Source organism: Medicago sativa, chromosome 5 (assembly GCF_051527215.1).
Source record: "Medicago sativa cultivar Bolivia chromosome 5, Bolivia_mono, whole genome shotgun sequence".
Classification (NCBI taxonomy): domain Eukaryota; kingdom Viridiplantae; phylum Streptophyta; class Magnoliopsida; order Fabales; family Fabaceae; genus Medicago; species Medicago sativa.
Window position 1 is genome coordinate 70,825,873 of NC_140753.1, and position 27,177 is coordinate 70,853,049.

A 27,177-nucleotide genomic window follows, 5' to 3' on the forward strand; every position below is an offset into this window, starting at 1 on the left:
TGATTGTTACCGAATTATCTAATTTATTCTTGCCCTAATTCCTTAGTGACAAAAACTTTAACCCTAAAATAAAAACCTAATTCCTTAGTGAATTTGAAGATTAGGGTTAAGCATTAACGAACAAGAATTCTTTTAATGATTCCAAGGGTTTGTATCTATTCCTAGATTACAAAGGCAAGGATCTCTTATTTCAAAGCGTTTATCAATTCCACTTCCGTATCACAAAATAAACCGTAAATCAATTTAAAGGCGGCCGACACAATAAAAAGCATTAAGAACGGAAATAAGAGAAACAATTATATGAATTTCAATCAATAAAATAAATTAGGTCATAACAACATGTTCATCTAGGTCTACTCATCCCCAACAAAGGAGGGTTTAGTTACACATAATTGAGCAATAGACAATAGAAGAAGAATTACAAGATGAATTCATGAATAAACCTTGTTAAAACTCCTTCAATGATGTTCCAAGATGCTCCAAATCGCTCTCCTATGTGTTTCCAGGTGTTTTGATCTCCAAAAATCGTCCTACTATAACCTGAGACCGAGTTTCTTTATATAAGCACAGTCAAAATCGGTTACCGATGGCATCTAATCGATAACCGATTTCTCATTAAAGCCCAAACGCGTGCCTGCTTGCTCCAAAATCGGTGGCCGAATTTATCCCATCGGTGGCCGAAAATTCCAGTGGTGAACGTGTGAAAATCAGCAGCAAAATCGGTGGCCGATTGGAAAAATCGGTGGCCGATTTCTGACTTCCTTGAAACTGTGTTTTTGCTCCTTTGTGGCTCCTAGCTCCCAGAATTACATCAAAAATGTCCCAAAAATTACATAAAAATAGCCTAATGAACTAGGATGACAGGGTGTCATCATCAGGCATCGACTATTAGCCATAAGTTATCAACTATTTTATCAATTGTCCGCTACTTTATCGAACAAAGCCTTAGACAGACAAATTTTGAAGGTTTTTTCAATTTCATATATCTATATATAGGGGTGTATGCGGTGCGGTTTGGTTCTGGTTTGAGGCTAAAAGTCATCCGAACTGCAAGATGAAAAAACATGCAGTTTGGTTTGATTTGATTGACTTTTAAAAAAATCCGAACCAAACTAGGTTGGTGCGGTTTTTTCGACATAATAATTTTTTTTCCAACATTAAAATCGAGTTAAAAAGCTATAACACATCTAGCAATGTTAATGTTTTAAATTTCAACCAACATTACAATTTTATTGTAACTAAATAATATAGACAAAATTTAAAACGTGGACAAAAAGTAATACTATTATGTAAGAAATGTAAAAGAGTAATATTTTATCTTTCTATAAAATTTCAAATAGCAAATAAATACATTTTTTAAATAAAAAGCAAAGAAGAAATTTAACAAGAGAAGAAATATGTCATTTTATAAAAGTTTCGATTGAGTTTTTATAAGTATTGGTCTATGTGACTTATGTTCAATTAGCATTTTTGTTATGCTGCGGTTTGATTTGGTTCGTAAAATAAAAACCGCAAACTGAACCAAACTTGCAGTAAAGTAAAAAAATGATCCAAATATATCCAAACCAAATACGGTTTTTTGCAGTTGTAGTTTAGGTTGGTTCGGGTTACGGTTTTTCTATTGGATTAGTTCGGTTTTGAACTCACTTTCCTCCGTATATCTCTCACAGAATCAATATGTTTCTCTCAGTTTTATAATTGAACGTTTCCCTCGCTTTTGGTTTTCTCATCAAAGTTTCCCTTTCTCTCACAAATTGATCGAGGATTTCTTCACGTGGAAGTTAGGGTTTTGTCTCTTGGAAGTGATAACTAACTGGGGTAAATTTCTTCTCTTAATTTTAACATTTTTGTTGTTCTTTCAACTTCATTGAGTTTATGTAGTGACTTTTTTGTTGATTTCTGATACGGTATAATCTTGTCAAATTTTCTTGTTTAATTGATACTTTTTGTTACTGTTGTTGTTGTTGATGAAGATTTTAGTCTCATTTTCTTGATTAAGTTTCAAGATTCTAGCTTTTACGAGGCATTTTGTTGGAAATTTGGTAACAGAAACCCAATTTGGACATTGTATGGGCTCGTTTGATCCATGTTGCCGACCCCGATTATCATTAGATTACGAGTCGTATAATCTTGTCAAACAATTTCAATTGGAGCTTTCTTGTTGAATTGTTATTTTTGTTTTTATTCAAGTTTTTTAGTTTCATTTTCCACTGATTCAACTCTTGATTTTTGTTTTCAGCATCTTTGATACCAAGAAGATAGTAAAGTTTCAATCTTTTTGCTATTTGAAGAAAAGTAATTATGGTGATTTCTGATAATGAGATTAGTGCTCCTAAGTCTTCAAGGAAGAGACCTAGTGTTGAAGAGAAAAGTGTTGATGTTCCTGTGTTGGTTATTGGAACCAAGTCTTGGCCAGCTCTTTCTCATGCTCAAACTCCAAAACCTATGAATCATGTTGAGAATGTTTCTGTTCAGGTTCGTTTGTTCTTTACTGTAATTTGATAGCATTGTCGTTTGAGAATGAAATGCAAAAGATCATGTTAGTGTAATGTGATTTTGATGGAGTTTTTTTGTTAAGATAAACATGTTTTTTATTGATCTATTTTTCATGATTTTAGCCATATTATTGCAAGCATAAGAATTGATTTTGATAGAGTAACAATTAAAATATGATGTGTCAGAATTAAACAACGAGTGAAAAATATGGCGAGTCGACAAATCTGTTTAGGACATATTGTTTTTTTCCCTTCGATGGAAATAAAAGCTGTATTCTACAATATTCTTAACTCTGGGTTTGACTATTTTTTCGTGTTTGCCTGATTTTCCGTGTATGGATCTGTGATTAAACAGAAATCAAACGGTTCTGGAAACTTCAATCCGAAGAATAAGATGCCATCACCGCGCTATCGAAAGCCAGGCCCCAAGCGCAACAGAAACACAAATGACACGCCTCACTTTCCTGTGGCGACGATGCCTTATCCTAATGGCGAGAATCCTAAGCCTGTATCCCCGGCAGCAGCAGGACAAGGTTTTACTCCACCTGCTCATGCCAATGATGCCAAACATGTTCAGCCTCCGGTGCAAGGAGATCCGAATGCTTATGCTGTTAATTATCCAAATGGAAGGCCAAATATCCAAGAACAAGGTGACCATGTGAATCATGGTCGGCATCATCAAAGACCTTTTCCTGCCAGGGCAAACATGCCTATGCAACACAGTAAAATTTCTAATTAAAAATCCTCCATATATGCACTTCATGCAATTAACCACTTATTCATTTAGCTTAACATTTTTGCTGTTCTTTCACCTTTGAATGAACTTCATTGAGTTTATGTAGCGACTTTTTTGTTACTTTTACTGTTGTTGAAGATTTTAGTCTCGTTTTCTTGATTAAGTTTCAAGATTCTAGCTTAACCCTCTGTTGCTTTTTTGGGTATTTTGTCTTTTATATGATTAATATCACTAATCTTCAATATTCTTACTTTGATACCATTGAAGTGGCTTTTAGTTGCAACATGATGTTTTAAGATGAGTGTTTTTTATTGTCATTATGATATCTTCTCGTTATGGTTCTGTAATTGGTTTGAGTAACTGGCCAGGTAATTTTCTTAACTTTCATGATTGGCTAGTTCATCTGATTAAGGCATAATTGATTTGATTAAGGCATCATTTTTTGAGTAAACCGGGTGATGCTAGGGACTAAGAATTAAGAAGATTTAGCATATTTTTACCATTCAAAAAATATTATGCATGTGGATATAATTCAAATTGGATGAAATTGGTTTTGAATTCTTATAGTTGTATTTTTTGTATAGAAAGCATGGAAGAAAGAAAAAGTATACAATCATCCCTCCTTCAAATTGATTTAAATGAGCCGGCTTCAGTCCAAGATCCCTCTGAGCATAGCATGGAACAACAACAGGAGAAAACTGGCACCGATATCATTGAGTCGGGTGGTGCCATTGCAATTCTAAACTCTGATGATAATAACGTCACAACTCTAAACTCTGACGAAAATAACTTAATTGAAGCTGAGTCAGTACCAGAAGAAAGTCATGCCCCAAGGAAAGGGCATTGGACAGAGGATGAACACAAGTAAGTATGCAGTCTATGTTAATGTTAACCTATGTTTGAAAGTTATTTTTTTTATTTTATTGAGTTAAATATGTGTTTAGTTCTTATTAAATTACAGATTTTAACATCTATAAAATTATTCTGTTTTTTGACAATTGTTTTCATTTTATCTTCTATACAATTGTTTTCATATTATTTAGTTGAATTTGAATATTTCACATTCATTCTCTATATATAGGTTGTTTTTGAAGGGGATGAAAAAACATGGAAAGGGACGCTGGAAAAATATTTCAAAAGAATTTGTGGTGACAAAAACTCCAACTCAAATTGCTAGCCATGCCCAAAAATACTTTATCCACCAAAATGTGAAAGATATGGAGAAGAAGGAGAAAAAGAGAAAAAGGATTCACGACACAACATTAAACAAGAATGACACATTGGTCACTGTCGCTGTTGATCAAGAAGATGAGATTCCTTCAGTTGAGCTACAAAGTGTGATTCCTTCTAAAGGAATGCAACAGACACAAACACAACAGAATGAGATTTCTCCTATGTTGTGCTTGCTGCCAATCGGTTCTACAATTCCTTCGGTTCAGCAACAAAACGAGCTTACTCCTTTAGTCACTGCTCCTATGGAACAACAACATGAGACTCCTCCTCAAGACACTGCCATCTTAAACAACAAGAACAATGACAACTTGCAAACCCAGTTGGTGTTGCTTTATCCAATCGGTTCTACACTTCCTGATATGAACAAACTTGAGAAGATGCGCAACTTGTTGGCAAAAGAACTTTGAATTAGAGGAGTTGTTTTGCATGAGGGCAGTTTGATTTTGTTTGATCTTTAGATTTTACTTGCCAGGACAATGATGTTGATAGGTGTCTTTCTTGTTTGAGCTGTTTGTTTTGGTGTATTATTCTTTCATGGATTTTACTTGCCAGAACAATGAGGTTGTATATTTTAGGTCTTTCTTTGTTTAGGTACTTGTTTGTTTTGGTGTATAACGCTTCTCTTTGTTATTAGATACAAACATAAATACTTAGTTTCAATTTTTTTTATTCTTCTCAATTATTTATCTATTCACAATGGTTAAAACAAAGGACCTATGCACTCTAAACTTTTTTGGTACAATGCACCAGATGCCAGACCCTATTATTTTACATTTTACAAAAGTAAAATGATGCACTTGCTATTAGAGAATACAAATGTGTGTCATATTCTTGATTGTTGGTTGGTTTGAAGGCATTACAAATGATGGCACTTGTTCCTATCTCTCTTACACACACACCTATTGGTATAGTTATTAAAAATAAAATTAATTTCAGATAAATATTAAATAAAATTTTGAGATTAAAAATAATAATAGAAATTAAAAATAAATTATATTATAAAAAACTGATTAGGATGGATGATTGGGTGGGAGGAGTTCCATTACGTGTTAGGTTCAGCGGGTTAATTGACCTGACCGAGAATCCTTGGTGTTCATGGTTTCAGAAGAACCTCCAGATCGGGGTGCGATAGATGATATTTGGCATACGCATGTTCCTTTGAAGGTCTCCTTATTCATTTGGCGCTTATTCCGCAATCACTTGCCTATGATGGACGATTTGGTGAGTCGAGGAGTTATTCAGGCTGGCGACGATGTCTGTCTCACAGGGTATAGATTATAATAGACATCTGAACATCTTTTCTTATGCTGTAATTTTTTTGGTGGTTTGTGGCATCTTGTTCGACATTGGTTAGGTGTCTTTTCAGCTGATATTGTTGTTATAGAAGACCATTATTTGAAGTTTCGTCAGCTGGCAGGATTCCCTCCTTTTTCTCATCCCTTTCTGAAGTTGATATGGTTCTCGTGCGTTTGGATAATCTTGAAAGCAAAGAATAATAAAATCTTCAACAACAAAGATTTTGATTTGCATCACATCCTGAACAAAGTTAAGTTGCAATCATTTTAATTTGTGGTTAAAGACAAAGATGATTAATTTTGCTTATCATTATCATGATTGGTGCCGAAATCCCTTAGCTTGCATGGGAATCATTTTGTAATTCTTGTTGTTGGTGTGCTTTTCATGTCGTCGTTTTATTGGTGGATCCTGTGTATTAACTCTTTGTGTCTTACTTTAGCACACCTTGTGCCGCGTAGGTCACATTTGGTGATTTAATACATATCTTATTTTGACTTGTTAAAAAAACTAACTAATGACAATGTGTGCAACAAACCTCTAAATTGAATGTAGAAATGACACTTGATATTCCGACTCTTCAATAAAAATGTGCAAATCTACTCTGATATATATATATATATATATATATATATATATATATATATATATATATATATATATATATATATGAGTGTTTTCTCTTTATACTTCAAAAAAAAAAAAGATAATACACTCTTTTTGCTTTGGGATTTTTTATTATTCCAAACCTACCCATCATTAATTTGCAAATTTTTCAACAAAAAAAACACACATAATGTATAGTGGTCATTATACAAAATCAAATGATATGTGATATACAGAAAAACAGAACGCCCCAACAGTTTCATGCGTCTTTTCTCGAATCCTATTTTCAGTCTCAAAACACTCTTTCAAACAATGGAGCACCCATCTTCCAATAGTAAGAGAGTCAAGCTCATGATTACCTATGGTGGAAAAATCCTTACTGATCTTCATGATCATCGTCATTATTCCTACATCGGCGGCGACAATAAAATCATCACTGTTGATCGTAATATCAAATTCTCCGACCTCATGGTAAAGCTTTCCACATTCATGTTTTTCGATGTTTGCTTCAAGTATCAACTCCTTGGTGAAGATTTCGATGCTTTGATCCCGGTTTGTAACGAAGAAGATCTCGATTGATGTTCGAGTACGATCGTAAATGTTTTTTGGTAAATGGTCACTATGTGAAATTTTGGTGCTTTATGGAAGTGAAATTTCATTAACATACGACAGCTTCATGAAACCTAGAGTTGATTCATTGATTCAAAACACCCCCCCTTAATAATTTCCTTCAGTTAACTAGAGTATTGGACACCTGTCTTAGTAGAAAAAACACAGACACTCTAAACAAGAGCACAGAGTGCCCGTCTCAATGTTGGTCGATATATCAATATATAAAGAGAATACATCAATTTAAGCGGGATTTTTTCCTTCCTTTATTACCCTTTATTTAAACTATTTCATTTACTACTTTATCCTTGTTATAACATCATTTAAATTATTTATTAAAAGGATAGTTAAATGTCATTATAATAGGAACAAATCCACTACAATAATAACTATATTTGATACTATAACAAATAGCATATTTTAATCTTATTTTCCAAAAGTAATTGAGGATACTATATGCCAAAATTAATATATCTTCATTTTTTTTTCCAATTTTACCTTTCATTTAATTTTTATACATTATATTTTCTTTTTTGACACAATTTGTATACATTATATTGTTCCTTACTAATTAAATGACCTAATTTTTTTATTTTTATTTTGTTTCCTTCAAAAAAAATGACTTAATTTTTTTAAGGGGAAATTGCACTCACCTCCCCTAAGGTTTCGTTAAATATCACATACACCCCTTCTAGTTTTACACTTAACACTTACCTCCATTAAAGTTGACACCGTTAATCAAACGTTAAAACACAAACAATAATTTTCCCTGTTCTGCGATTTCTGCCAACTTCATTCAACCATCTTCTAGCTTTGATCTTGTTTTCATGGCTTTGACCATTCCATCCCATCTTTCTATTAACCAACTTTCCATTTTTTATGCCTTTACTTATGTTCCTTGTTATATGCTCTTTTACGACTTACTCCCTCCGTCCCTATATGCTCTTTTATTAGAGGACGGAGGGAGTAGTTAGAAAGCCAAGAAATTTTCTTTTAAAAAGCAACTTAAAATTGTGTGAATACAGAATATCCATTTGCAAAAATTAACAATTTATTAATTACTGTACTTTTTCATTCTTGCAATGGCCACATCCACAGGAAACCATATTTCTCCAGAGAGGGAAACCAATTAGGAATTCTCCAAAATAAAAGAAAGACTGATGCTGAATAGTTACGATGTCAAGGAATTCACCAAGCGATTTCAATTTCACTACTGATTTTTATCGTTGTGGATACGATTGCCCGTCACCGTTGTTTCCAAAAGACAATGAACACATGGATCTCACACGTGATTCATTATCTTTGGGAATGAAATTGAGTTTTTCCAGGTTTGGGGATTCAAAAGAAACATTGCAAATGATTCTGCTGAATGTGAAACCAATCAAGTTGGGTTTGTGGTGATGTATTTGAGGGAGTAATTTCATCCGAGAAGAAGACTGTTAAACATGAAAATTGGTTTTCGCTTTTGCTTACAAAGGGAAAGAGAAGAGAAAGCATGGAAGAAAGAAAAGAGAAATTAGAAGGGGATTTCGGAGATAAACATTTTTTGTCCCAGATGATATAAGTGTTAATGTCAATGATATGTGAGTGTTTTTTAACAGGGCAAACGACGTTAAACAAAAAGGGAGGTAAGTGTCAATTGGAAAAATAATTAAGGGAGGTGAGTGTTGAGTGTAAAACTAGAGGGGGTGTATGTGATATTCAATGAAACTTCGAGGGAGGTGAGTGCAATTTCCTCTTTTTTTAAATAATCGGATATAACTAATAAATTCTGTTGTTTTCATCCAGAAAAATGGAAAGACAGACACTAATGTGCCCATCTTGATGCTAGTGTAGATAGTTAGAAGGGTCCAATTTTTTATTTAGTAATTGCAAGGTAGCCGTGAGTTTGCACAATTCTCTTTTAATTTTATGCATTTTTGCACAAAGAAGAAAGAAAATAGGAAAATACGAAAGAAAAGATGAAGAAAAATAATAAATCTAAGAAAAAATTTTGTGTATGTTCAAAGTTGTAATTGTGATAGTGATAATTTATAATTTGTATAAAAAAAAATGGAGGGTTGCAAACTGTATGCGATTATTTACAAAAATAAGTTATTTGATACATAAATGTAATAGAGGTTAGAATCATTTTATATTTTTAAAATATATAATATTCGTTATGAAATGATATGTATGACTTTAAGAGTCATATTTTATACATGAAAAATTAAAGAGAATGAATTCATGATTCATGCATGTAGTTGGTTAGTGGTGTTCTTAGTCATTGATATTGATGTAGTTGGTTCTTGGTGTTTTTTGGTGATTGATTTGCATGATTTTAACAATCATATTTGATAAATGACAACGATGAAAAATCAATTTTATATGATTTATCTAATAATCAAAATTTATCTTTTTTTCATTTAAATTTAATATGATTTATCTAATAATCAGTTGTGTATTATTCATTCTTTCAAAAAATAAAGTTGTGTATTATTCATGTTTTCGTCATTTTTTTTAATTAAAAACCGCAACACTTCAATTTCTAAACCGATGGATCGGGTTTGATCAAAGCGTACTATCATATTAAAAATAGTAGCTTATAATAAAGTTTGAATATTCCATAGTTCACCCTACCATTACAAACAGAGTAGAAAAAACAACTAAGATATCAGCTTATACTATGCCAAATTCTAATAGTTGAAATTATTATACCAAGAAGTTGGTGCACATGAAGATTAAGATGAGCACCACAAGTGAGTTGTAGATTTGAATGTTTGAAGTCGCTGAACTTTTGTGGGGGGTAGGCTCAGGAGCTGGTGCAACATGTTCATTAACATCAATTGCAACCTTCACTCCACGTCGACAGAAACCTCCTCCGCTTATGAAGTAATAGGTCTTGTCCTCAGTCAGCTGAAAAACTTCTCTTCCGACACCTGTTGTTATGTTCTTGATGAATCCTGTATCTATGCAGTTTTCATAGCTTGTCTTGTTCACCTCCAACACACTGAAAAAATGCCTATCATATCCAAAGACTTGTAAAGCAAAGCATAAGAAAATAAGTCAATCATTGGTGAAATGAAAAAGAAAGTATATTGGTAACATTAATGTAAATCTTGCACGTATAATAGAGTGAAACACTTTCATATCATACCCTAACAAGAGAGCAAGGTATTATATGAAAACCATTAAGCAGGGAAAAAAAACTAGAACACAATTTAAAGTATAATTTAATTAGTTAAATTTCTTATTTAAAAGATAACTAATGATTAGTATACCATAAAATTATGGAAGAAAATAAGTATTCAATAGTCCATGAAGATAGGTATGTAAAAAGTGTAAGCAGTCCACATAGTTGTAAACTGATGCATTTTCATCAGGGTTTTACATGCCTTCATTGAAATCTTGTGTTTATGATCAATATAATAATTGATTTGAAGAGGTACTTGTTATATTACTGACCAATCACTTATAGATTAGTGAATCATCAACTTAGTCCCAGCATGTAGAAATTCGATCTTTGAAAATTACAAAATTTAATAATATTATGATATTCAAATCGTCAATCACATTAGTTTTTTGGGTAGTTCAATTCTTGGTTCGACAATGTTCAATTTTTGAGATGGTATTGGTATTTTGTTAGTGTGGAACACCAAACTAAATTGTTTGATTCAACATTTCAACGTTTTAAGGATGATTCGCTTGTTGGCAAGAATATACACCATTTTCATTGCATGGTTGGCGGCGAGAATACCACGATTAGAGTTTCAAGTTCATGGGAGCACACAAAATAAAAAAATTGAGAAACAATTGAAAAAAAAAGTCAAAGGTTATTCAAAATTGAATGGATTGGAATGTGTGTATTAGTTTGCATTTTGGATTCTCATCTTAACTATGTTTTGTTGTGGAAATAAAAGACAAACAACTAAAAATCTCTAAAAAAAAAATAAAAACAAGAGTCGTCTAAAACACTGAAATCCAACAAAATTTGGTTAAGTTATATGCAGCCCGATTAGCCCGCGATGAACATGAACAACTAAATAACTAGAAAAACGACAAAGAAGAAAAAATAAAGGAAAAAATAAAATAAGCGAAGAAAACTTACATAGCCATTCATTCACATGAAAGTGTTCGTTCAATGACCATTTTGTCATGTTAATGTTGGTGTTCCATCCATGGTCATCCCCTCCAACAAAGTGCTCTTCAGCTTTTGCCATGTTCCACATCATAGCCATCATAATCATCATCAACAACATTTTTTTGTTTAAGCTCAAAACCTTCATTTTTTTTTTGTTTCAGTCAAGGCCTCAAATTTGCAAATTGCAACTATTAGGGTTAAAAATAAGGTCATATATAGATTATTGTATTGTACAATGGATGTATCAGAATCCGGTTAAGGGTGTCATAATTTTGGAATCAATAAAATCGGATTGTTTCCAAATTGTATTTGGAAATTATTAATATAAATACTAATATAGAAGATTTTTTGACTGAATGTATCGCCCATATTAATTAAGCATATCAATAATTGCGTGGAAAAAGAAAAGCGTATATACTAACTAATGATGATAAGATTCATTGTTCATATTTCCCCTCAAAAAAGAAATTCATTGTTCATACAGAGAGGTTTTAGTTGTAAATTACTCAATTTTTTACTATTAATTAATTTTAATTGAAAGTAATTATTCTAAAATATCTAATTTAATAAAAAAATGTCTAATTTAATAAAGAATACGGTTACACTTTTGAATAATAATGAGAAAAAATATATTTTATTTTATAAAAAAAGGAAAAAATGTATTTTACATTCCAGATTAACATATTGTATTAATTTAGAATTAGAATTGAATAAACAAAAAGATTATTATATAAATTATATACATATAATTTATATGTGGTAGTTTTACTGTAAAAAGTCTGTACACGTCTGTCCAATAATTTTTTATTGATTTTTGGTAGAAGTATCCTAACATATTTAATCAAATGTAACTAATGCATCAACTAATGAGATATGGTGTGCTAGAAATAAGAAATGTTTTGAGTGGACTGATGTTGATGTGATTGCCATTACTCAAAAGGCACAAAGATCTATTGTGAATTTTAAGAGTGCTAGTACGATGTTAGTGGAGACACTGAGTAGAGGTCCAATTATGCCAATATCTGATGTTCATTGGACACCTCCGTTTAGTGGTTTCTATAAGCTTAATGTTGACGCGGCAGGTCCGATAGAGGGTGACAAGTGGGGTATTGGTGTTGTGGTGAGAGATAATGAAGGTGTTGTCGTTGGTGCTAGTTGTTGGCAAGTCTGTTCATTACCAGATTCAGAGGTTGCAGAAGCTTTAGCTATGCGGAAGAGTTTAGAATTTGCAAAAGACATGTCTTTTCTGAATCTTATCGCAGAATCAGATGCTTCTAATGTAGTTTTAGCGTTGAATGCTCACCAACAATCTTCCAACTATGTTGGCTCTATTATTCGAGATTGTATTAGTTTTAAGGGTAGTTTTCGTAGTTTAAATTTTTTGCATGTTAGGCGTGAAGCCAACCAAGCTGCTCATTATTTAGCTAAATATGCTCTTAAGAATTTAGATTGCATATGGGTAGAAGAAACTCCGTTTTGTATTTCTACAGTCTTGGCATTTGATTTATTGCCAGACTTTGGTTATTGAAATTGTCTTTAACGTCAAAAAAAAAAAATGCATCAACAACTGTATGTGTGATGAGACGTGATTAGTTGTATGCATAAAAAAAATTATATTTATAATTAAACTCATCTTATAATATCTTTTTTTTACCAAATTATAATATCTTTTTTTATATAATACAAAAGGAAACATATATTTTTGTTGATTTTCCATCAAAAAATTAAAAATAGCTTTTTTGTTGATATAAAGTATTTTACCAAGAAATATGACAAACGATTTTCAAATATTTTTTAGGAGAAAAACGATTTTCAATATTATTGAAATTTGGTATCTACGTTGAGGTTATAAAATAATTAAACAATTAATAATAAGTGATTTGGCTCAATTGATTATTGAGCTATGTCTAAACGAGTCGTTTAGAGGAATCCGACTTTAATTTCTAGTGAAAAAATTCTACATCGGACTTTATTTACAAGGATCCATTTTCCTTAAAAATCGGAGGTTGACAGAAAAATAAAATACAGTGGAAACTCTTTAATTTAATACTCGGTAAATTAATAAACTCTCTAAAATAATAAATTTGTCCGGTCCCAACTTGGGTCAATGTAAAAAATTGAAAAACTCGATAAAATAATAAGATAATAATTTTTTGGGAGATCCCTTTATAATTTTCGGTCCCAAGAAAATCATAAATTAATAATTCATAGAAACCGAAAAAAAATATATTAAGAATACATTGAACACATTTGTTCCTCTTATTTACATTTACTGTACTTCAAAAGTCATTATTGATTTCCAATGCATATGAACACAGTAGTTACTAATTTACGTTGAGTCCCAAGGTTCGCTGCAACGTAATTCTAAGAGGCATAAACTAATTTGCCTTTTTGTTTGGTATGTACAGTATAATTACTTATAAACTCTTTAAATTAATAATTATTAATTTATCGATAAATTAATAACTCTCTAAATTAATAAATTTCTCCGGTCCTAACATTATTAATTTATAGAGTTTTAACTGTAGTATATAAAGTGATTTTTGAATTGTCACAAAATTTGAGCACAATATTTACACGTGTGCACATAAAATAAAAGGAAAAAATAAATAATGAATTTTAATATAATTAAATGAATAATTATTGTTTAGGATTGTCATCAACTACGTCTTTTCACCAAAATATAAGCAAAATTAATCTAAAAAATAAATAAAAATCAAATACATTTTGTCCAAAATTTAAACCATAAAACATTTGACATTTTGGATCGGTTTTAGAGGCTTAGCTCAGTTGGTTGGGACAATGCATAAAATATGCAAAGTACGGGGTTCAAACCCCGGCCACTACCAAAAAAGAGCAAAGAGCATTTATTAAATTATTTAATTTAAAATGCGAGTGAGTAGCCTTTTTTGGTTCTCAAATTTGTATGCATCAGTCAATTTCGTTCCCGAATTCTTTCAAAATAGCCAATAGGTCCCTGAATTTTACAGACGTCAATAAAATTGATCCCTCTATAAAGTCTCGTCGTTAACAGTGTTGACGTGTCACGTTATGCGTTGACGTGGTGTTTCAAGTCAGCTTCCACATGTACATTGACAAATTTGATCGAAAAATTTTGATTTTTTTTTTTTGGACTTTTTTTTAAAACAACACTCTTTACAAATTGTTACCGTGTCAAATTAATCCATCAATTATTCATAAAAAATCAAGTTGGTTCCTGAATTATGTCACTCATTGTCAAATAGATCCCTAAATTGTTTATCTTATCTATCAATCTAGTCTCTCATACCATCAAATAAATGTTAAAAATTAAAAGAATGTGTTTAAGAGAGTAAATAGCCTTTTTTTTTCCAACACTTGAGTTGCAAGTGGTCACAATAAGAATAAGTTGCATTTTCCACTTATTATCCTAGTTTATGCACATAAAACTCACAATCTGCTCTACTACTATGGGTTAGATTACATATTTAATTGCATCTTATTAATTTACTGCAATTTAGATATGAAACTAGTGTATACAGTATTTATGATATTTACTGATTTTTAGGTATATTTGGAACTCAGGTGTAAATTCTAGGATTTCATAATGGTATTTTGGAAGAGAAATGATATTTTGACAACCATTTTTTGACAACTTTTGGACAACTTTCTCTCTCATACTCACATGATGTTGTTATCCTCTCTCTTCCTTTTTCTCTCTCCATTGTTTTTGACCAATAAGAAGTGAGAAAACCAAGATTGTCAACAAAGTTGTCATTAAATGGATGTTAAAATATCATTACTCATTTTGGAAACAATTAAAAAAATGTGAGGCTAATATACACGAGACGAGCATAGGCGTGTATACTTAGATATGTAAGGCCAGTATAATGTAAGCCCTAAATTCTGGAGCAAAAAGATCTTTGAGTTATTCCAGTCATAAGAACTGTAGTGTAATACTAAAAAGGAACCTGCCATATCCACTAGAAGACAAAAAATAATAAGGGTGTGTTTGGATTGAGGGTTTAGGAGGGGAAGAGAGGGGAGGGTTCAATTTTCTTTTTTAAATTACGGATTATATAACATGTTTTTTTAAAATAAATTAAGTGTGATTGAAATATTATATGATTGTTTATCACCTTAATATGTTAACTTTTTAAAAAACATTTCATAGTGTCCGTAATTTAAAAATAAAAAATAAACACTCCCCTATCTTCCCCTCCTAAACCCTCCGTCGAAACACACCTAAGGGATTCCTTTAGCGGGTTTCTTCAGTGCCTCATCATTCATTGTTTTCTATTGTCTTTTCATTGTCACTTCCTATTTGAAGTTTAACTATTCCACCATAATCAACTTTGAATCACAATGACAGTCCTTGTTTCTCAGCCCTTGTTTGCCAATGACAGCCCTTGTTTCTCAAAAACAATAAGGGATTCCTTTAGCGGGTTGCTTTGATTGCCAATGACAGCCCTTGTTTCTCAAGTCATGTAAGATCCCTTGATCTTACGTAATTATACTTTATCATATTTAATATTTTAGGTCATTGATAAATTGACTCTAAGAAACAGGATCAATGACCTATAATATTTGTTAATCTTTGTTTGTCCAACTATTCTTTTAGCAATCGAGTATTTTTTTTATTTTTTTTTTTAGTATTTTTCATGTTAAAATAAAGGTTAAATTAAATCAAGTGTCCTTTAAGTTTTGAGTTTGTAACAGATAGATCCTTTAAATTATTATTTTTCCATAACCATCCTTTAACCGCTAAATTGTTTACAAAGGTTGCCCTTCAGTTTGCTTTCCGTTAAAAAAAGGTTGAGCTGGCTTTAAGTATATGACATGGTTGTTTAACACATGATGTGGCAAATCCATGTAAGCAAATTTCATTTTTATTACTTTTCATTAAAAATAAAAAATATAAATATAAATTATTGGTGTTCATCATCGCCTTCATCATCTTTATCTAATTCTTCAAAAAAAATGACAAAACTCATGTTCTCCTTCATCTTCAACATTTTCAGTAAATTAAATATATAAAACTCATCAAGGATAGAAATAAGGATGGAAATTAAAACAAACATAAGAGTAACAGTACAAACAATTTACCACTTAAAGGATGGCTATGGAAAAAAAACATACCTTAAAAGACCTATCTCTTACAAACCCAAAACTTAAATGACTTTTGGTGTAATTTAGCTTAAAATAAAATAACCTTATGAACATTACAAAAATTTGTATAAAAGAGAACTTAGTACTTCAATCAATAAATTACTTCAAAAGTTAACTCTAATGCATGTCACCCTGTGAAGCCCCGATACTTCAAAATGGATGACGTACCGTATCCCCTGCGTATCCTGCACCGATATCTGCCTGATACTTCCCGATACGTATCCGGAGAGTATCCAAATATTAAATTTTATTTTTTTAAAAAATAACTATCCGATACTTTCTGATACGTCCCGATACGCACGGATACTTGTGTTTTTTATATTATTTTGATTTCTGTTTTTTTTTGTAAAAAATAAGAATAAAAACATTATATTAGTATAATACATATACATTTCCTTTATCTTTCTTTGGTGCCAAAAAGGGTAGAAGATTTGGTTTATGTGCATACTAATCTTCGACTTTTGTCAAGGAAAGAAGATGGATATAAGAAAGGACAATCAAGAATGTGGGACATTGGTGGAGATGCGCATGAACCGCTTGATGGTGTTGAAATTGAGTTAGCAGAGTTGTCTTTGGATGAACCGGGTTTGGAAGCTGATTTGTATCTTGATGAGGGGAATGGAGGAGAGGAGATGTAAACGTTAGTTACTTGTTAGTGTTAACTCTTAGTACTGATGTGTTATTTTTTGGATATAGTGCTTCTTTTTTGGATCGATATAGTATAGCACTAACAAGTTCCTTTTGGATATAGTGTAGCACTGATGTATAACACTGATGGTGCTCTTTTTGGTATATATTGCGTATGTAATTGACTAATGACCACTCTCTTAATCGTCAATATTATTTATATTTATGTTAATGTGCTACGAGTCTGGTTTCTTGTGTTTGTTAATATATTTGCATATTAAAAAAATGGTTATAATTATATTGTACATGTAATTATATAATTTTTTTTTATTAACATATCCTAGCTGTATCGTATCTTGATTTTTGAAATTTTTCCGTATCGGCGTATCGGTGCAGTATCGTATCCGTATCGTATCTCGTATCCGAGCTTCACAGATGTCACCACATTAGTCTAGAAACCCATATTTAACCAATTTCAAAAGTATAATTAAAAGTAATATTTCACATCAAAGATTTTAATAATTTCACCTAAGAAGTATATGTGAATACATCCCCACCCCATTAATAAACGAGATGAAAAAAATAATTTATTGTGTTTTAATGGGTTATACATTTAGATATCTATGTAAAATTGATTGCAAATTTTATCTACAAACGAATTTCAAAAAATAAACAATCATAAAAGACCATACTCAAACGAATTTTAATTTTCAAAAAAATCATCCAGATATGATATTTCATCTTATCCTTTTTCCCTTTTATTTTTAAAACTATAGCAATTTATTAGTTTTTCAAGAGATCATATGCATGCTTTGTTTCTAGCAACATAAATCCCTTTGAGAAGACACTATTGAAAGCTACCAATCGTCTGAGTTGAGATTGTCTCGATTTCTCAAAAGAAACAAACACTTCATTAGGAGAGAAAACAATGAAACATTTGTCATTAAAAAAAAAAAATGTCTTCTTCTCCACAAAACGATAACCTACTTTGTGTATTCTTCTCCACAAAACGAAGCTCTATTTTTCTCAGAAATAGAGATCATCCCAACTCATGTTACCTTTGAGATGATGTTGATAAGATGTTCAATAACATCCAATCAAGAGACTAAATGCCAATAGCTGTTGAGCCATAGCATTTTGGTGTGACAATAATAATTACATATGAAATGACTGAGAGCACTTTAGGTTACAATAAGAAGATCAACACTCTTATTGTTCAAATTTGACAAAGGTATAGTATAAAAGTACAACCCTTTTCCCTCATTTTCACCACCATCAAAATTAAAAGACAAAGATCCTCTTCTTCCTATGTTTGTAATGTTGAGAACAACTTCTAAGTCTATCATCTTATGTACACAACATTTGGAGACAAGAAAATTGTGTCTCCCCAAGTCTACAACAAGATCCATAGAAAAGGATCAAAGTGTATACCATATAGAATGATCCATCAAAGAAACTTTGAAAAGACCTGGTAATCACCAACCAATCTCAATCTACATAGAACAAACAAAAGGATCTTTCCTTTTTTTCCCATTCATTCAAACCAAAAAAAGGATGCCGCTACGCAAACTCATAATGTCAATGTTGTTAGGGTGAATTTCCTTTCAAAATTGTGGATGCCATCAAAACTTGTGTGCCACATGTATGTACTATTTTAGGCATATCACTCAACCTTATTTGTGTCATCTTTCGCAGCTTTCACTGCATTCTTTTCTTTTGCACGGAAATCCTCCAAACTTCGATATTCTTCGTTGAGCAACCTATCCAGTTCAGGATGTTTCTTCAACGGTTCTTTTTGGTTGCGCATCTTGCGATAGTGGTGAAACGCCCTGTCAATCCGATGAATATGAACAAAGCATAAGTCCAGAGACTGATGATAGGGAGAAGTGAAGGGCCAAAAAGCGAGATGAGAGTAAATCGGTTTTACCAATATTTTTCCAGGCCATACAGATTGCCTTTATGATAGTAATCCAGTGTAAGCTGTTCGAAATCCTTGTACAAATCATCTCTGAATTCCTTCTCCAAACCATAACTGAACAAGGAATTATTCAAAAAAACAAATGAATTGGATGCATCAATGTTTTAAGAGGAGGAAAAATAAACAACCAAGAAGCAGTTTAATCAGCTTCTAATAGATAAACAACAGATGAATATATAAAAAAATAAATCCTCGATATTAGTGTTTACCAGAAGATGAAACCTAAATGAAGATTCTAGCTTCTCAAGCACATGAGCAGACCAAAATTTAAAACTGTTACCTGTAGAACCTGAAAAGGCACTCCATGCCATAATAATAATTAGCAGCTGCATCTTCCATTGCCAATTTCTTAAATTCATCATACATAGAAGGAACAAACATGTCTCGAAGAAAATAGCACCAGAACCGGTATAATGTATTCATTTCCTGCATATACATACACAAAAGGAGGCACGGATACTAGAATAAGCAAGTGTATGATCAAAAGAAAATAAAATTTGAAAAAATATAATTCTAAATTTGCAAACAATATTGAAATGCATAGGCTCAAAGAAAAAATATGCTAGTCCAGACCTTATAAGGGTACCCCTCCCCTGAGAACCAGAGGGTTAAGACAAAAGAATATACTATAAAAATGAAGAATAAAAGTAACTGGAACATAGACACATTAGTAATGAGAGAATGAGTTCGATATGTGTACTAGTAAAGTGGACACAACTTTAATTTTATGTGATTTAGCTTTCAACCTTCAAAAAATAATAATATCCTTTGTAGACAATTATTATGAAATAAAGTTCACCTCACTACAGCCAATTCCAAGTTTCTTTCTATCATTCAAGCATTTTTTATGATATTTCAGATACCTGAAAGGAAAATAATTACATGAGGAAATTTGAAAATGCAACATATCCTATATCTTGCTAGTGCTCACACAGTAAGGAAGCATTATCACTTACTTCTGCTGTTTGAAACCATTTTCTTCTAAAAGCTGGTGACTTGGATGCTGAAAAGGAGGAAAAGACTTTGGCATTGAACCTACAGGTGGACTACTTCCAGAAACACCTCCATGGGGTGAACTACCCAATTTCGACAGCATGAGACTGCAAAATTAAGATAATTATCAAAACAAGTTTTCCAGTAACAAAACAAAATGATCAACTTATCATCATTCGTTTGTTACCAATTAAAAACAAAGTGATTCTGCCTTCCATAAATTTGAGATTATTTTTTAAGAATTTTAAGAAAAGCTTAAGAATTTGAGGCTATATTGTGTTTGTTTACCATAATGAAAATAATTTTTTTAATAAAATGTCTATCAAAAGTTATTTTCAAGAGAAGTTACTCAAAACAGCTTCTCATTTGAATCAGTTTTTAGACTCTCGTTTAAAAGCTGAAAAATATCCTAAAGTTATTTTCATTTATATATATAAGCATGACCAAAGCATGACATGCTCTGTGAACAAATTTATTGATAGGATAATTTATTGATATTCCTGTAAAGGAAAAAATGTAGAAAAAAAAAAAGGGAAGCAAACCAATATCATAATAGTCCTAAGCAAAAAGAACAAATATTCTGAACTGACCTTTGATTTTCGGGAGGTGTGGAAGAAAAGAAAAAACCAACTGAATTACTAGGTGGGCTTTCAGATATAACTCCACCATGAGAGTGACGACCGGTTCCATGATTTCTAAAATTGTTCGAGAAAAACCGCTGCTTAAGGGAAGACTGTTGCTTGTGATTGTGGAAACCTTTTTGTTTCCTTCTAGGATTATTGCTTCCAGACTCATCAAAACTTCCAACAGCATTCTCGCCTGTCTTTATATTTGATGCTCCTGAAGTAGGGCTTTGAGATTTCAAGCTTCGATCTCTGTTATCAGAGTTGCTCTTTCTACGATTAGACCGCCTATTATGTCTTAGTTCCTGTTAAAAGTTGGGTCGGGTAACAAAAAATTAAATAAAAGAAAATGATGATACACAGTATAATCCATCATAGATAGTGAAAAGTAAGAGAAGGGTAGTGTCTCAACCTGTTCATAAAAATAAAGTCCATCATTTATCGCAGAAGCAAGCTCATTGGAAATGGGTTTCGATTCTTTACTGCCACTGGTGTCCTTTTTAGGGTCACCATTCTGTACATTGAAATAAATAAAAAATTAAATAAAAATATATGGAATCCATGTAGTTATTATGGTTAAATAACTCAGTTTTGTACAACTCAAAATAGACATCAAATTGCCCTGTAGATATGATTAATATTTAATAGTAGACAAAGCAATAAAATTATATTCAATGTACCCTTGACACATCAGATTGAAGACGCATCTAATGTCCGACACCGGCACATTTGATTACATTTAAACACTTAATTATTTCGAATTATTATTAGAGTCTAAGTGCCAATGTCGTGTCAATGTAACTGTTTGATCAGTCTGACGATGTAAACTAAAAACTTGTTTTCGAGGAAAAATTAAACATATGAACAAAGGTTATAAACAGCAATACCTGAGTAACAATTACAAGTCTCTGAACATCCTGCTCAATGACAGCCATCTCATCATCTTCATCCTCAATCCTTTACGACAACAAATTCCATCAGATGAATGTTAAAACAAATGTTAACACGTGCTTAATGATAATGGCATGAAAACACCTAATATCATCATGTAGTGGACTTGCATGTCCTAATGTAAAAAAGGTATTTGAACATTTCAAAGATAATAAGTTAACATTGTTAGCATTCATCTTAGCATAAATGTTTCCTCTCCCGATACCCCTAAGGTAACAACTATTTAAGTATATCATTTCATCAACAACACTTTTATTCATATAGTTATGACTTGACATTAAATAGCACCACATAGTGTAAACACAAAACAATAACTTATCTCAAACAGAAATCCATTTGAAGATTTTGACAGAAACGTGTCTTGTTTTAGAACTATACAAGATGAACTATATAAGTCAGAACTAAGAACTATTAAGTACCTTCCAGTAGAAGAAAGCTCAGTCTTCTTTGGCATCTTCTGCTCAAGCTCTATCTCTTCATCAAGCATAAATGTATTGCCAAAATCATCAGCCGAAACATCCATATTTCCAGTTTCATTGTAATTAACTATTTTGGTTTTAGTTTCTTCTGGGTGGCAGTAGAAATTAATACGAGTTGTGGCATTTTCATTCATTACTGAATGTGATAGATTTTTGGATGGATGACTGTTGGTATCTTGTTTCTGATTCATATCGGAAACTTCAAGGGTATCTTTCTTTGACTGATTCTTCTCTGTTGAAGTTGAATCATGAGCAGCGTCATTAAGAGTTGCTTCAGAAGACTCCTTTGACTTATCTACAACAGTATCACTGTTCTGACATGAATTGGCAGTAGCCTCTACATGTTGGTCCTGTTGAACCTGAGCCACTGATGATCCTGAGTTTCCTGAGGATGTTTGAATCCATTTTGACCAGTTGTTGCGTTTCCTTATCTTGTCATCCTGGAAGAAAAAAAAATACAGTGTGATACTTAGAAAATGAAACAAAATTTTAAAACAAAACTAACTAAATCGGTGATGTGTCACCAAATTTTGTTGCCCCTTTATGCGGTAACTAAAAGTTGGATCCAGAAGTATGAAGGTGTTAATCTGTATACAAATATGTGTGTGTGTGTGTGTGTCTCCATTGTTGATGCAACCATGTCACAGTTATTAATCTAGGATAGTACTCCCTCCGGTCTCAAATGTAAGAAGAAAAAAAATGCACACATATTAAGGAAGTGGATTGACCACATTTAAGTCATTATAAAAAGTGATATTTTTCCAATTTTACCCTTGTCTTGGAGTAGTAAAGACATTAATGATGAAGTGGGTTTAATGAGGGTAAACTTGAAATTGTGACATTTAATAGGTTCATTTTACTATACTTTTTCTTATATTTGAGACCACCAATTTTATTTTTTTGTTTCTTACATTTGAGACCGGAGGGAGTAATTCATAGCAGCTGATAATTATAAATCCATTGTTGGGCCATACGTATTGTCCACACACCCAGGGGCTCAATAGCTCTGGGATGAAGAGGTGTATTGGACAAAAGCCTGAGTCACACATCATCTATAGAAATGGCATAAAGATATAATGGTTGTGGTGTTCATTTGAGCCCGAAATCTAAGAACTTTAAAAAAATAAAAAATAAAAGTGGATGCAGAATGGCCCTACGGCCCAATACCCAACTCCTAAGCCCAGAAACAAATAATTCTAGCCCTGTCTCCGCCACTCCAATCAGCCACCTTGTCCTCATTCAATCTTCTTCTCCTTTTAATAAAACAGTAATCGCACCCTCTAATCCCTATTGTTGTTGTAATCGCTACTTCTGCAGACCCTAAAATCTGGAACACGCAATTCCCCCATTCTTTTGCACTTCACCCTAATTCTCAATCATGTGCAATCGCCTCCACTCTTCCAAAAACTTGTGTTACTATAGCGTTCGTAACACTGAACAGCAACACAAAAGACCCTAGATAGTGGCCTCATGCAATGTCATCATAGCACTACTTTTGGGGCTATTAATAACAGAGAGCCATGTCAAAATCTGAGAAGCTTAACCCTGTCTATTCCACAGACATGCATTACAAACCAGACTTAGAAAAGTAAAATAAGACAGAATATAACCTGCACTTCCACGTTATCAGAACTCTGAAGCACATCAACGATGAAAGGTATGTCAGTGCTCATTCTCTTGACCTACAACAAGACAATTCACATCATAATACAAGGAAATGGTAAGTCTGGAACAACACGGATGACAAAATTCGCCAACAGATAGCATACAGATGTAAAATTATCAGGCAATCGGAAGGCAAAATATGTTTTAGACATACCCTTTTAAAATCAGCAACAGTGGATATAGGAACCCATCCTTGGTCATCCATCAAGCCAATAAGATAACGGTCATTGTGCAGATTTTCATCACTGCCAAGAGAAGGCTCAGAAGTCAGCAGTTTGACATCAATGGAAACATCAAACTCACAATATAGATGAGCAGATGTGAGATGAAGATAGACAAGAAACATTTTATCATGTCAGGTATTTAGGTCAGATAGTTACTCGTAGCTAAAAAATCAACGTCCATAAAGGTAGAGAAGACATTGTCGACAAATAAATTACTTACCTGAAATAATACTCAATCTGTTTGAGAATGCTAGCCCTCAAGGATTGAGCTTCTGGAGTCGGTGATTGAGGTGCTGAGTTAACAGGAGGATATGGAGCAAAGTGCCGTGGAGGGGGACCTCTGATGGAGCCAGGAGGTGGCATCGGGACACACCATATTGGTGCATGTCCTATCGAAGATAAAAAAATTGGATTAAAGAACTGAGCAATGGAAAACTAAAAAATAGCCGTAAAAAATATGTGGACCGTATTCAAGTTTTTGACAAATGAATAAGTGGTTAATTACATGAACATGTGCATATATAGAAGATTTTTAATTGGAAATTTTACCTGGGAAGCTTGGGCCAACCATGTACCCTGGAGGCGGACCGTAAAACGGAGGTCTTATAAAGGGCCTTGGGCCCATACCATGTTGCATAGGCATGTTTGCCCTGGCAGGAAAAGGTCTTTGATGATGCCAGCCATGATTCACATGGTCACCTTGTTCTTGGATATTTGGTCTTCCATTTGGATAATTAACAGCATACGCATTTGGATCTCCTTGCACCGGAGGCTGAACATGTTTGGCATCAACAGCATGAGCAGGTGGAGTAAAACCTTGTCCTGCTGCCGCCGGGGATACAGGCTTCACTAGAGGATTCTCACCATTGGGATAAGGTCCTGAACCAGGCGGGAAGGCATATGCAGGAATGGCAATGTGAGGCGGAGGTGCCATAGGATGAAAATACGGAGCAACAGGTGGCTGCTGATGATAAGGCATCGTCGCGACAGGAAAGTGCGGCGCACCATTTGTGTTACTGTTGCGCTTGGGGCCTGGCTTTTGATAGCGCGGTGTTGGCATCTTATTCATCGGATTGAAGTTTCCAGAACCGTTTGACTTCTGTTTAATCGCAGATCCATACACGGAAAATCAGACAAACAAGAAAAAATAGTCAAATCCAGAGTTAAGAATATCGTCGAATGCAACTTTTATTTCCATCGAAGGAAAAAAACAATATAACCTAAATAAATTTGTCGATTCTCCAATACCTTTTACTCGTTGACCCGTTGTTTAATACTGACACGTCATATTTTAATTGTTAATCAATGGTCATAAGTCTTATACTAGCAATATTATGGCTAAATTCATGAAAAATAGATCAATACAAAACATGATATCTTAACAAAGCAAAACAAAAAAAACTCAATCAAAATCACATTGCACTAACATGATATTTTGCATTTCATTCTCAAACAACAATGCTATCAAATTACAATGAAGAACAAACAAACCTGCCCAGAAGGAGCTCTAGGAGCAACCTGACCAACACTAGGCACAGAAACTGCTACATCCTCGCCCTTAGCAGAAACATTCTCAACATGATTCTTAGGTTTCGGAGTTTGAGCATCCGAAAGAGCTGGCCAAGACTTAGTACCAACCACCAAAACAGGAACATCAACACTTTTCCCATCAACACTGGGTCTCTTCCATGGAGACTTAGGAGCATTCATCTCCCTCTGATCCTCAACAACCTCATTATCAGCAATCACCATAATTGATTTTCACTCACCAATCCAAAAATAATCAATGTTTTCCTAAACCCTCTTAAGCCTAAACCTCAAATGACAAATTATACAAAGATTCTAAACCAAAAAACCAAATGGGTATTCTTCAAATAACAAAAAGATTGAAACTTTACAATCTTGTTGGTAACAATGATGCTGAAAACAAAAATCAAAAGCTAAATCAGTCGAAAAAACCAAAAGGGTATTAAGATATTGACTTAAATAATGAAAATATAAGAAAAAGATTGATTATACCTTTAGTTGCTTCTTGGTATCAATGATGTTGAAAACAAGAATCAAGAGATGAATCAGTGAAAAATATCATGTGGGTATGTGGCAAAAAGGGTTCTTTTTGATGGAAGAGAGAGAAAGGTTGAGTGTGGCAGCAATAGATGGAGCAATATTAGGGTTTGTGAGAGAAGAGTGATGTGAAGTGAATGAATAGTGATGTTTTGTGTTGTGAGAGTGTGTTTGAGACAGTTGCAAAATGTTAACAAACGCCAAACAAAGACAAAAATGTGCGGTAACTCTTGAAAAGGTTAAGGACAAAAATGAAGTTATAGTAGTAATAGTAAAATATTTGTGACCTTATCTCATCAATTCTACTTCAAGTGGTTGTTGATTCTTGTTGCTTGTTTCAACTTTTAAGGGAATTTGGTATTCAAGATTTTTTACCCTTTTGATTGAAGTGAAAAAGTAAAATGGTAAGTTTAGTCATCAAAATGAAAATATTAAAATTTGTCTTTTCAAATATTTATTGATCGTTTTGTCCATAAACGATAGTTCAATTGATAAAAATATCGAAGTTATTAGATCAGACGTTGAATTAGGTTCAAGGCCTAATGATTTACTTGCGTGTGTAAGTTTTTAACGATTTTTTGTAATTCATCTATCTAACAAAAAAGGTATTTATCGGTTTAGGTAATTGAAAATCAGTTTTTCAATTTAAATTTTACGCGCGTTTATACTAAAGAGGAATGCTATATTTAGCAAAGTAAAACTTCGTGAATCCATGACAAAGTTGACATGTGTCGCGGTTTAGAGGAAATTGCACTTCCGAAAATGATGGAAAACACAGGATAGTCAATGTTTGACGGTTAGTAAAAAATTCACTGTGTTTTACGATGCATCTTTTCGCTATATTTATCATTTTACGATGATGTTATCAACTTAAATTAAAAGATTTAAGGAAAAAATAATTATTCATGAAAAGTATTAAGGAAAAAATAATGATGAGATTGTGTGTTGATTTTTTTGTTAGAAGGAGGTTTAACATTTATGACTTCATGAGGAGGCAAGAGAGTGAATCTCAATTTCCAAAGAATTAGCCAAAATAGTTAATATATCCACGACTTGATTTCTTTTCCTATATACACATGAATCTCAGATTCTAAATAATTATGGAAATGTTAAGTTGCAAGAATATCATCTTCGTGATTATAGTTCAGTCGATAAGTCTCATATTTTTCACTTTTTCATTAAACAGCTTCAAAAGAAAGAAAGAAAAAAAAGGTGATTGCAAGAAGATTAGACTACTTTTTTTTTTTTGACAAAGGAGATAAGAGAACTTATTGTTATTTAAAAGTTTTTTGACAAAAAGATCAGGGTACTTATTGTTATTTAAACTAGTTAC

The 27,177-nt window shown here is 32.7% G+C and overlaps 3 protein-coding genes across 3 annotated transcripts; 1 reads left to right on the forward strand and 2 right to left on the reverse strand.

The window, feature by feature from the left end:
• Nucleotides 1-2,239: 2,239 nt before the first annotated feature.
• LOC146924567 (uncharacterized) lies at nt 2,240-5,143 on the forward strand. The gene is made up of 4 exons (XM_085710658.1): nt 2,240-2,475; nt 2,851-3,217; nt 3,816-4,095; nt 4,313-5,143. The coding sequence occupies exons 1-4, from the start codon at nt 2,302-2,304 to the stop codon at nt 4,869-4,871; spliced, it is 1,380 nt and encodes a 459-aa protein (XP_085566784.1). The 5' UTR covers nt 2,240-2,301; the 3' UTR covers nt 4,872-5,143.
• Nucleotides 5,144-9,496: 4,353 nt separating this feature from the next.
• Nucleotides 9,497-11,258, reverse strand: LOC146924568 (early nodulin-like protein 20). The gene is made up of 2 exons (XM_085710660.1): nt 11,060-11,258; nt 9,497-9,989 (listed from the first exon to the last, which is right to left on the reverse strand). The coding sequence occupies exons 1-2, from the start codon at nt 11,235-11,237 to the stop codon at nt 9,664-9,666; spliced, it is 504 nt and encodes a 167-aa protein (XP_085566786.1). The 5' UTR covers nt 11,238-11,258; the 3' UTR covers nt 9,497-9,663.
• Nucleotides 11,259-18,053: 6,795 nt separating this feature from the next.
• On the reverse strand, nt 18,054-25,969 carry LARP1A (LA RNA-binding protein). The gene is made up of 15 exons (XM_085710661.1): nt 25,800-25,969; nt 25,272-25,700; nt 24,330-24,879; nt 24,001-24,169; nt 23,711-23,801; nt 23,502-23,573; nt 21,832-22,331; nt 21,349-21,418; nt 20,874-20,975; nt 20,429-20,766; nt 19,802-19,945; nt 19,645-19,708; nt 19,126-19,271; nt 18,795-18,899; nt 18,054-18,696 (listed from the first exon to the last, which is right to left on the reverse strand). The coding sequence occupies exons 2-15, from the start codon at nt 25,530-25,532 to the stop codon at nt 18,531-18,533; spliced, it is 2,778 nt and encodes a 925-aa protein (XP_085566787.1). The 5' UTR covers nt 25,533-25,700; nt 25,800-25,969; the 3' UTR covers nt 18,054-18,530.
• Between the last annotated feature and the right edge of the window lie 1,208 nt (nt 25,970-27,177).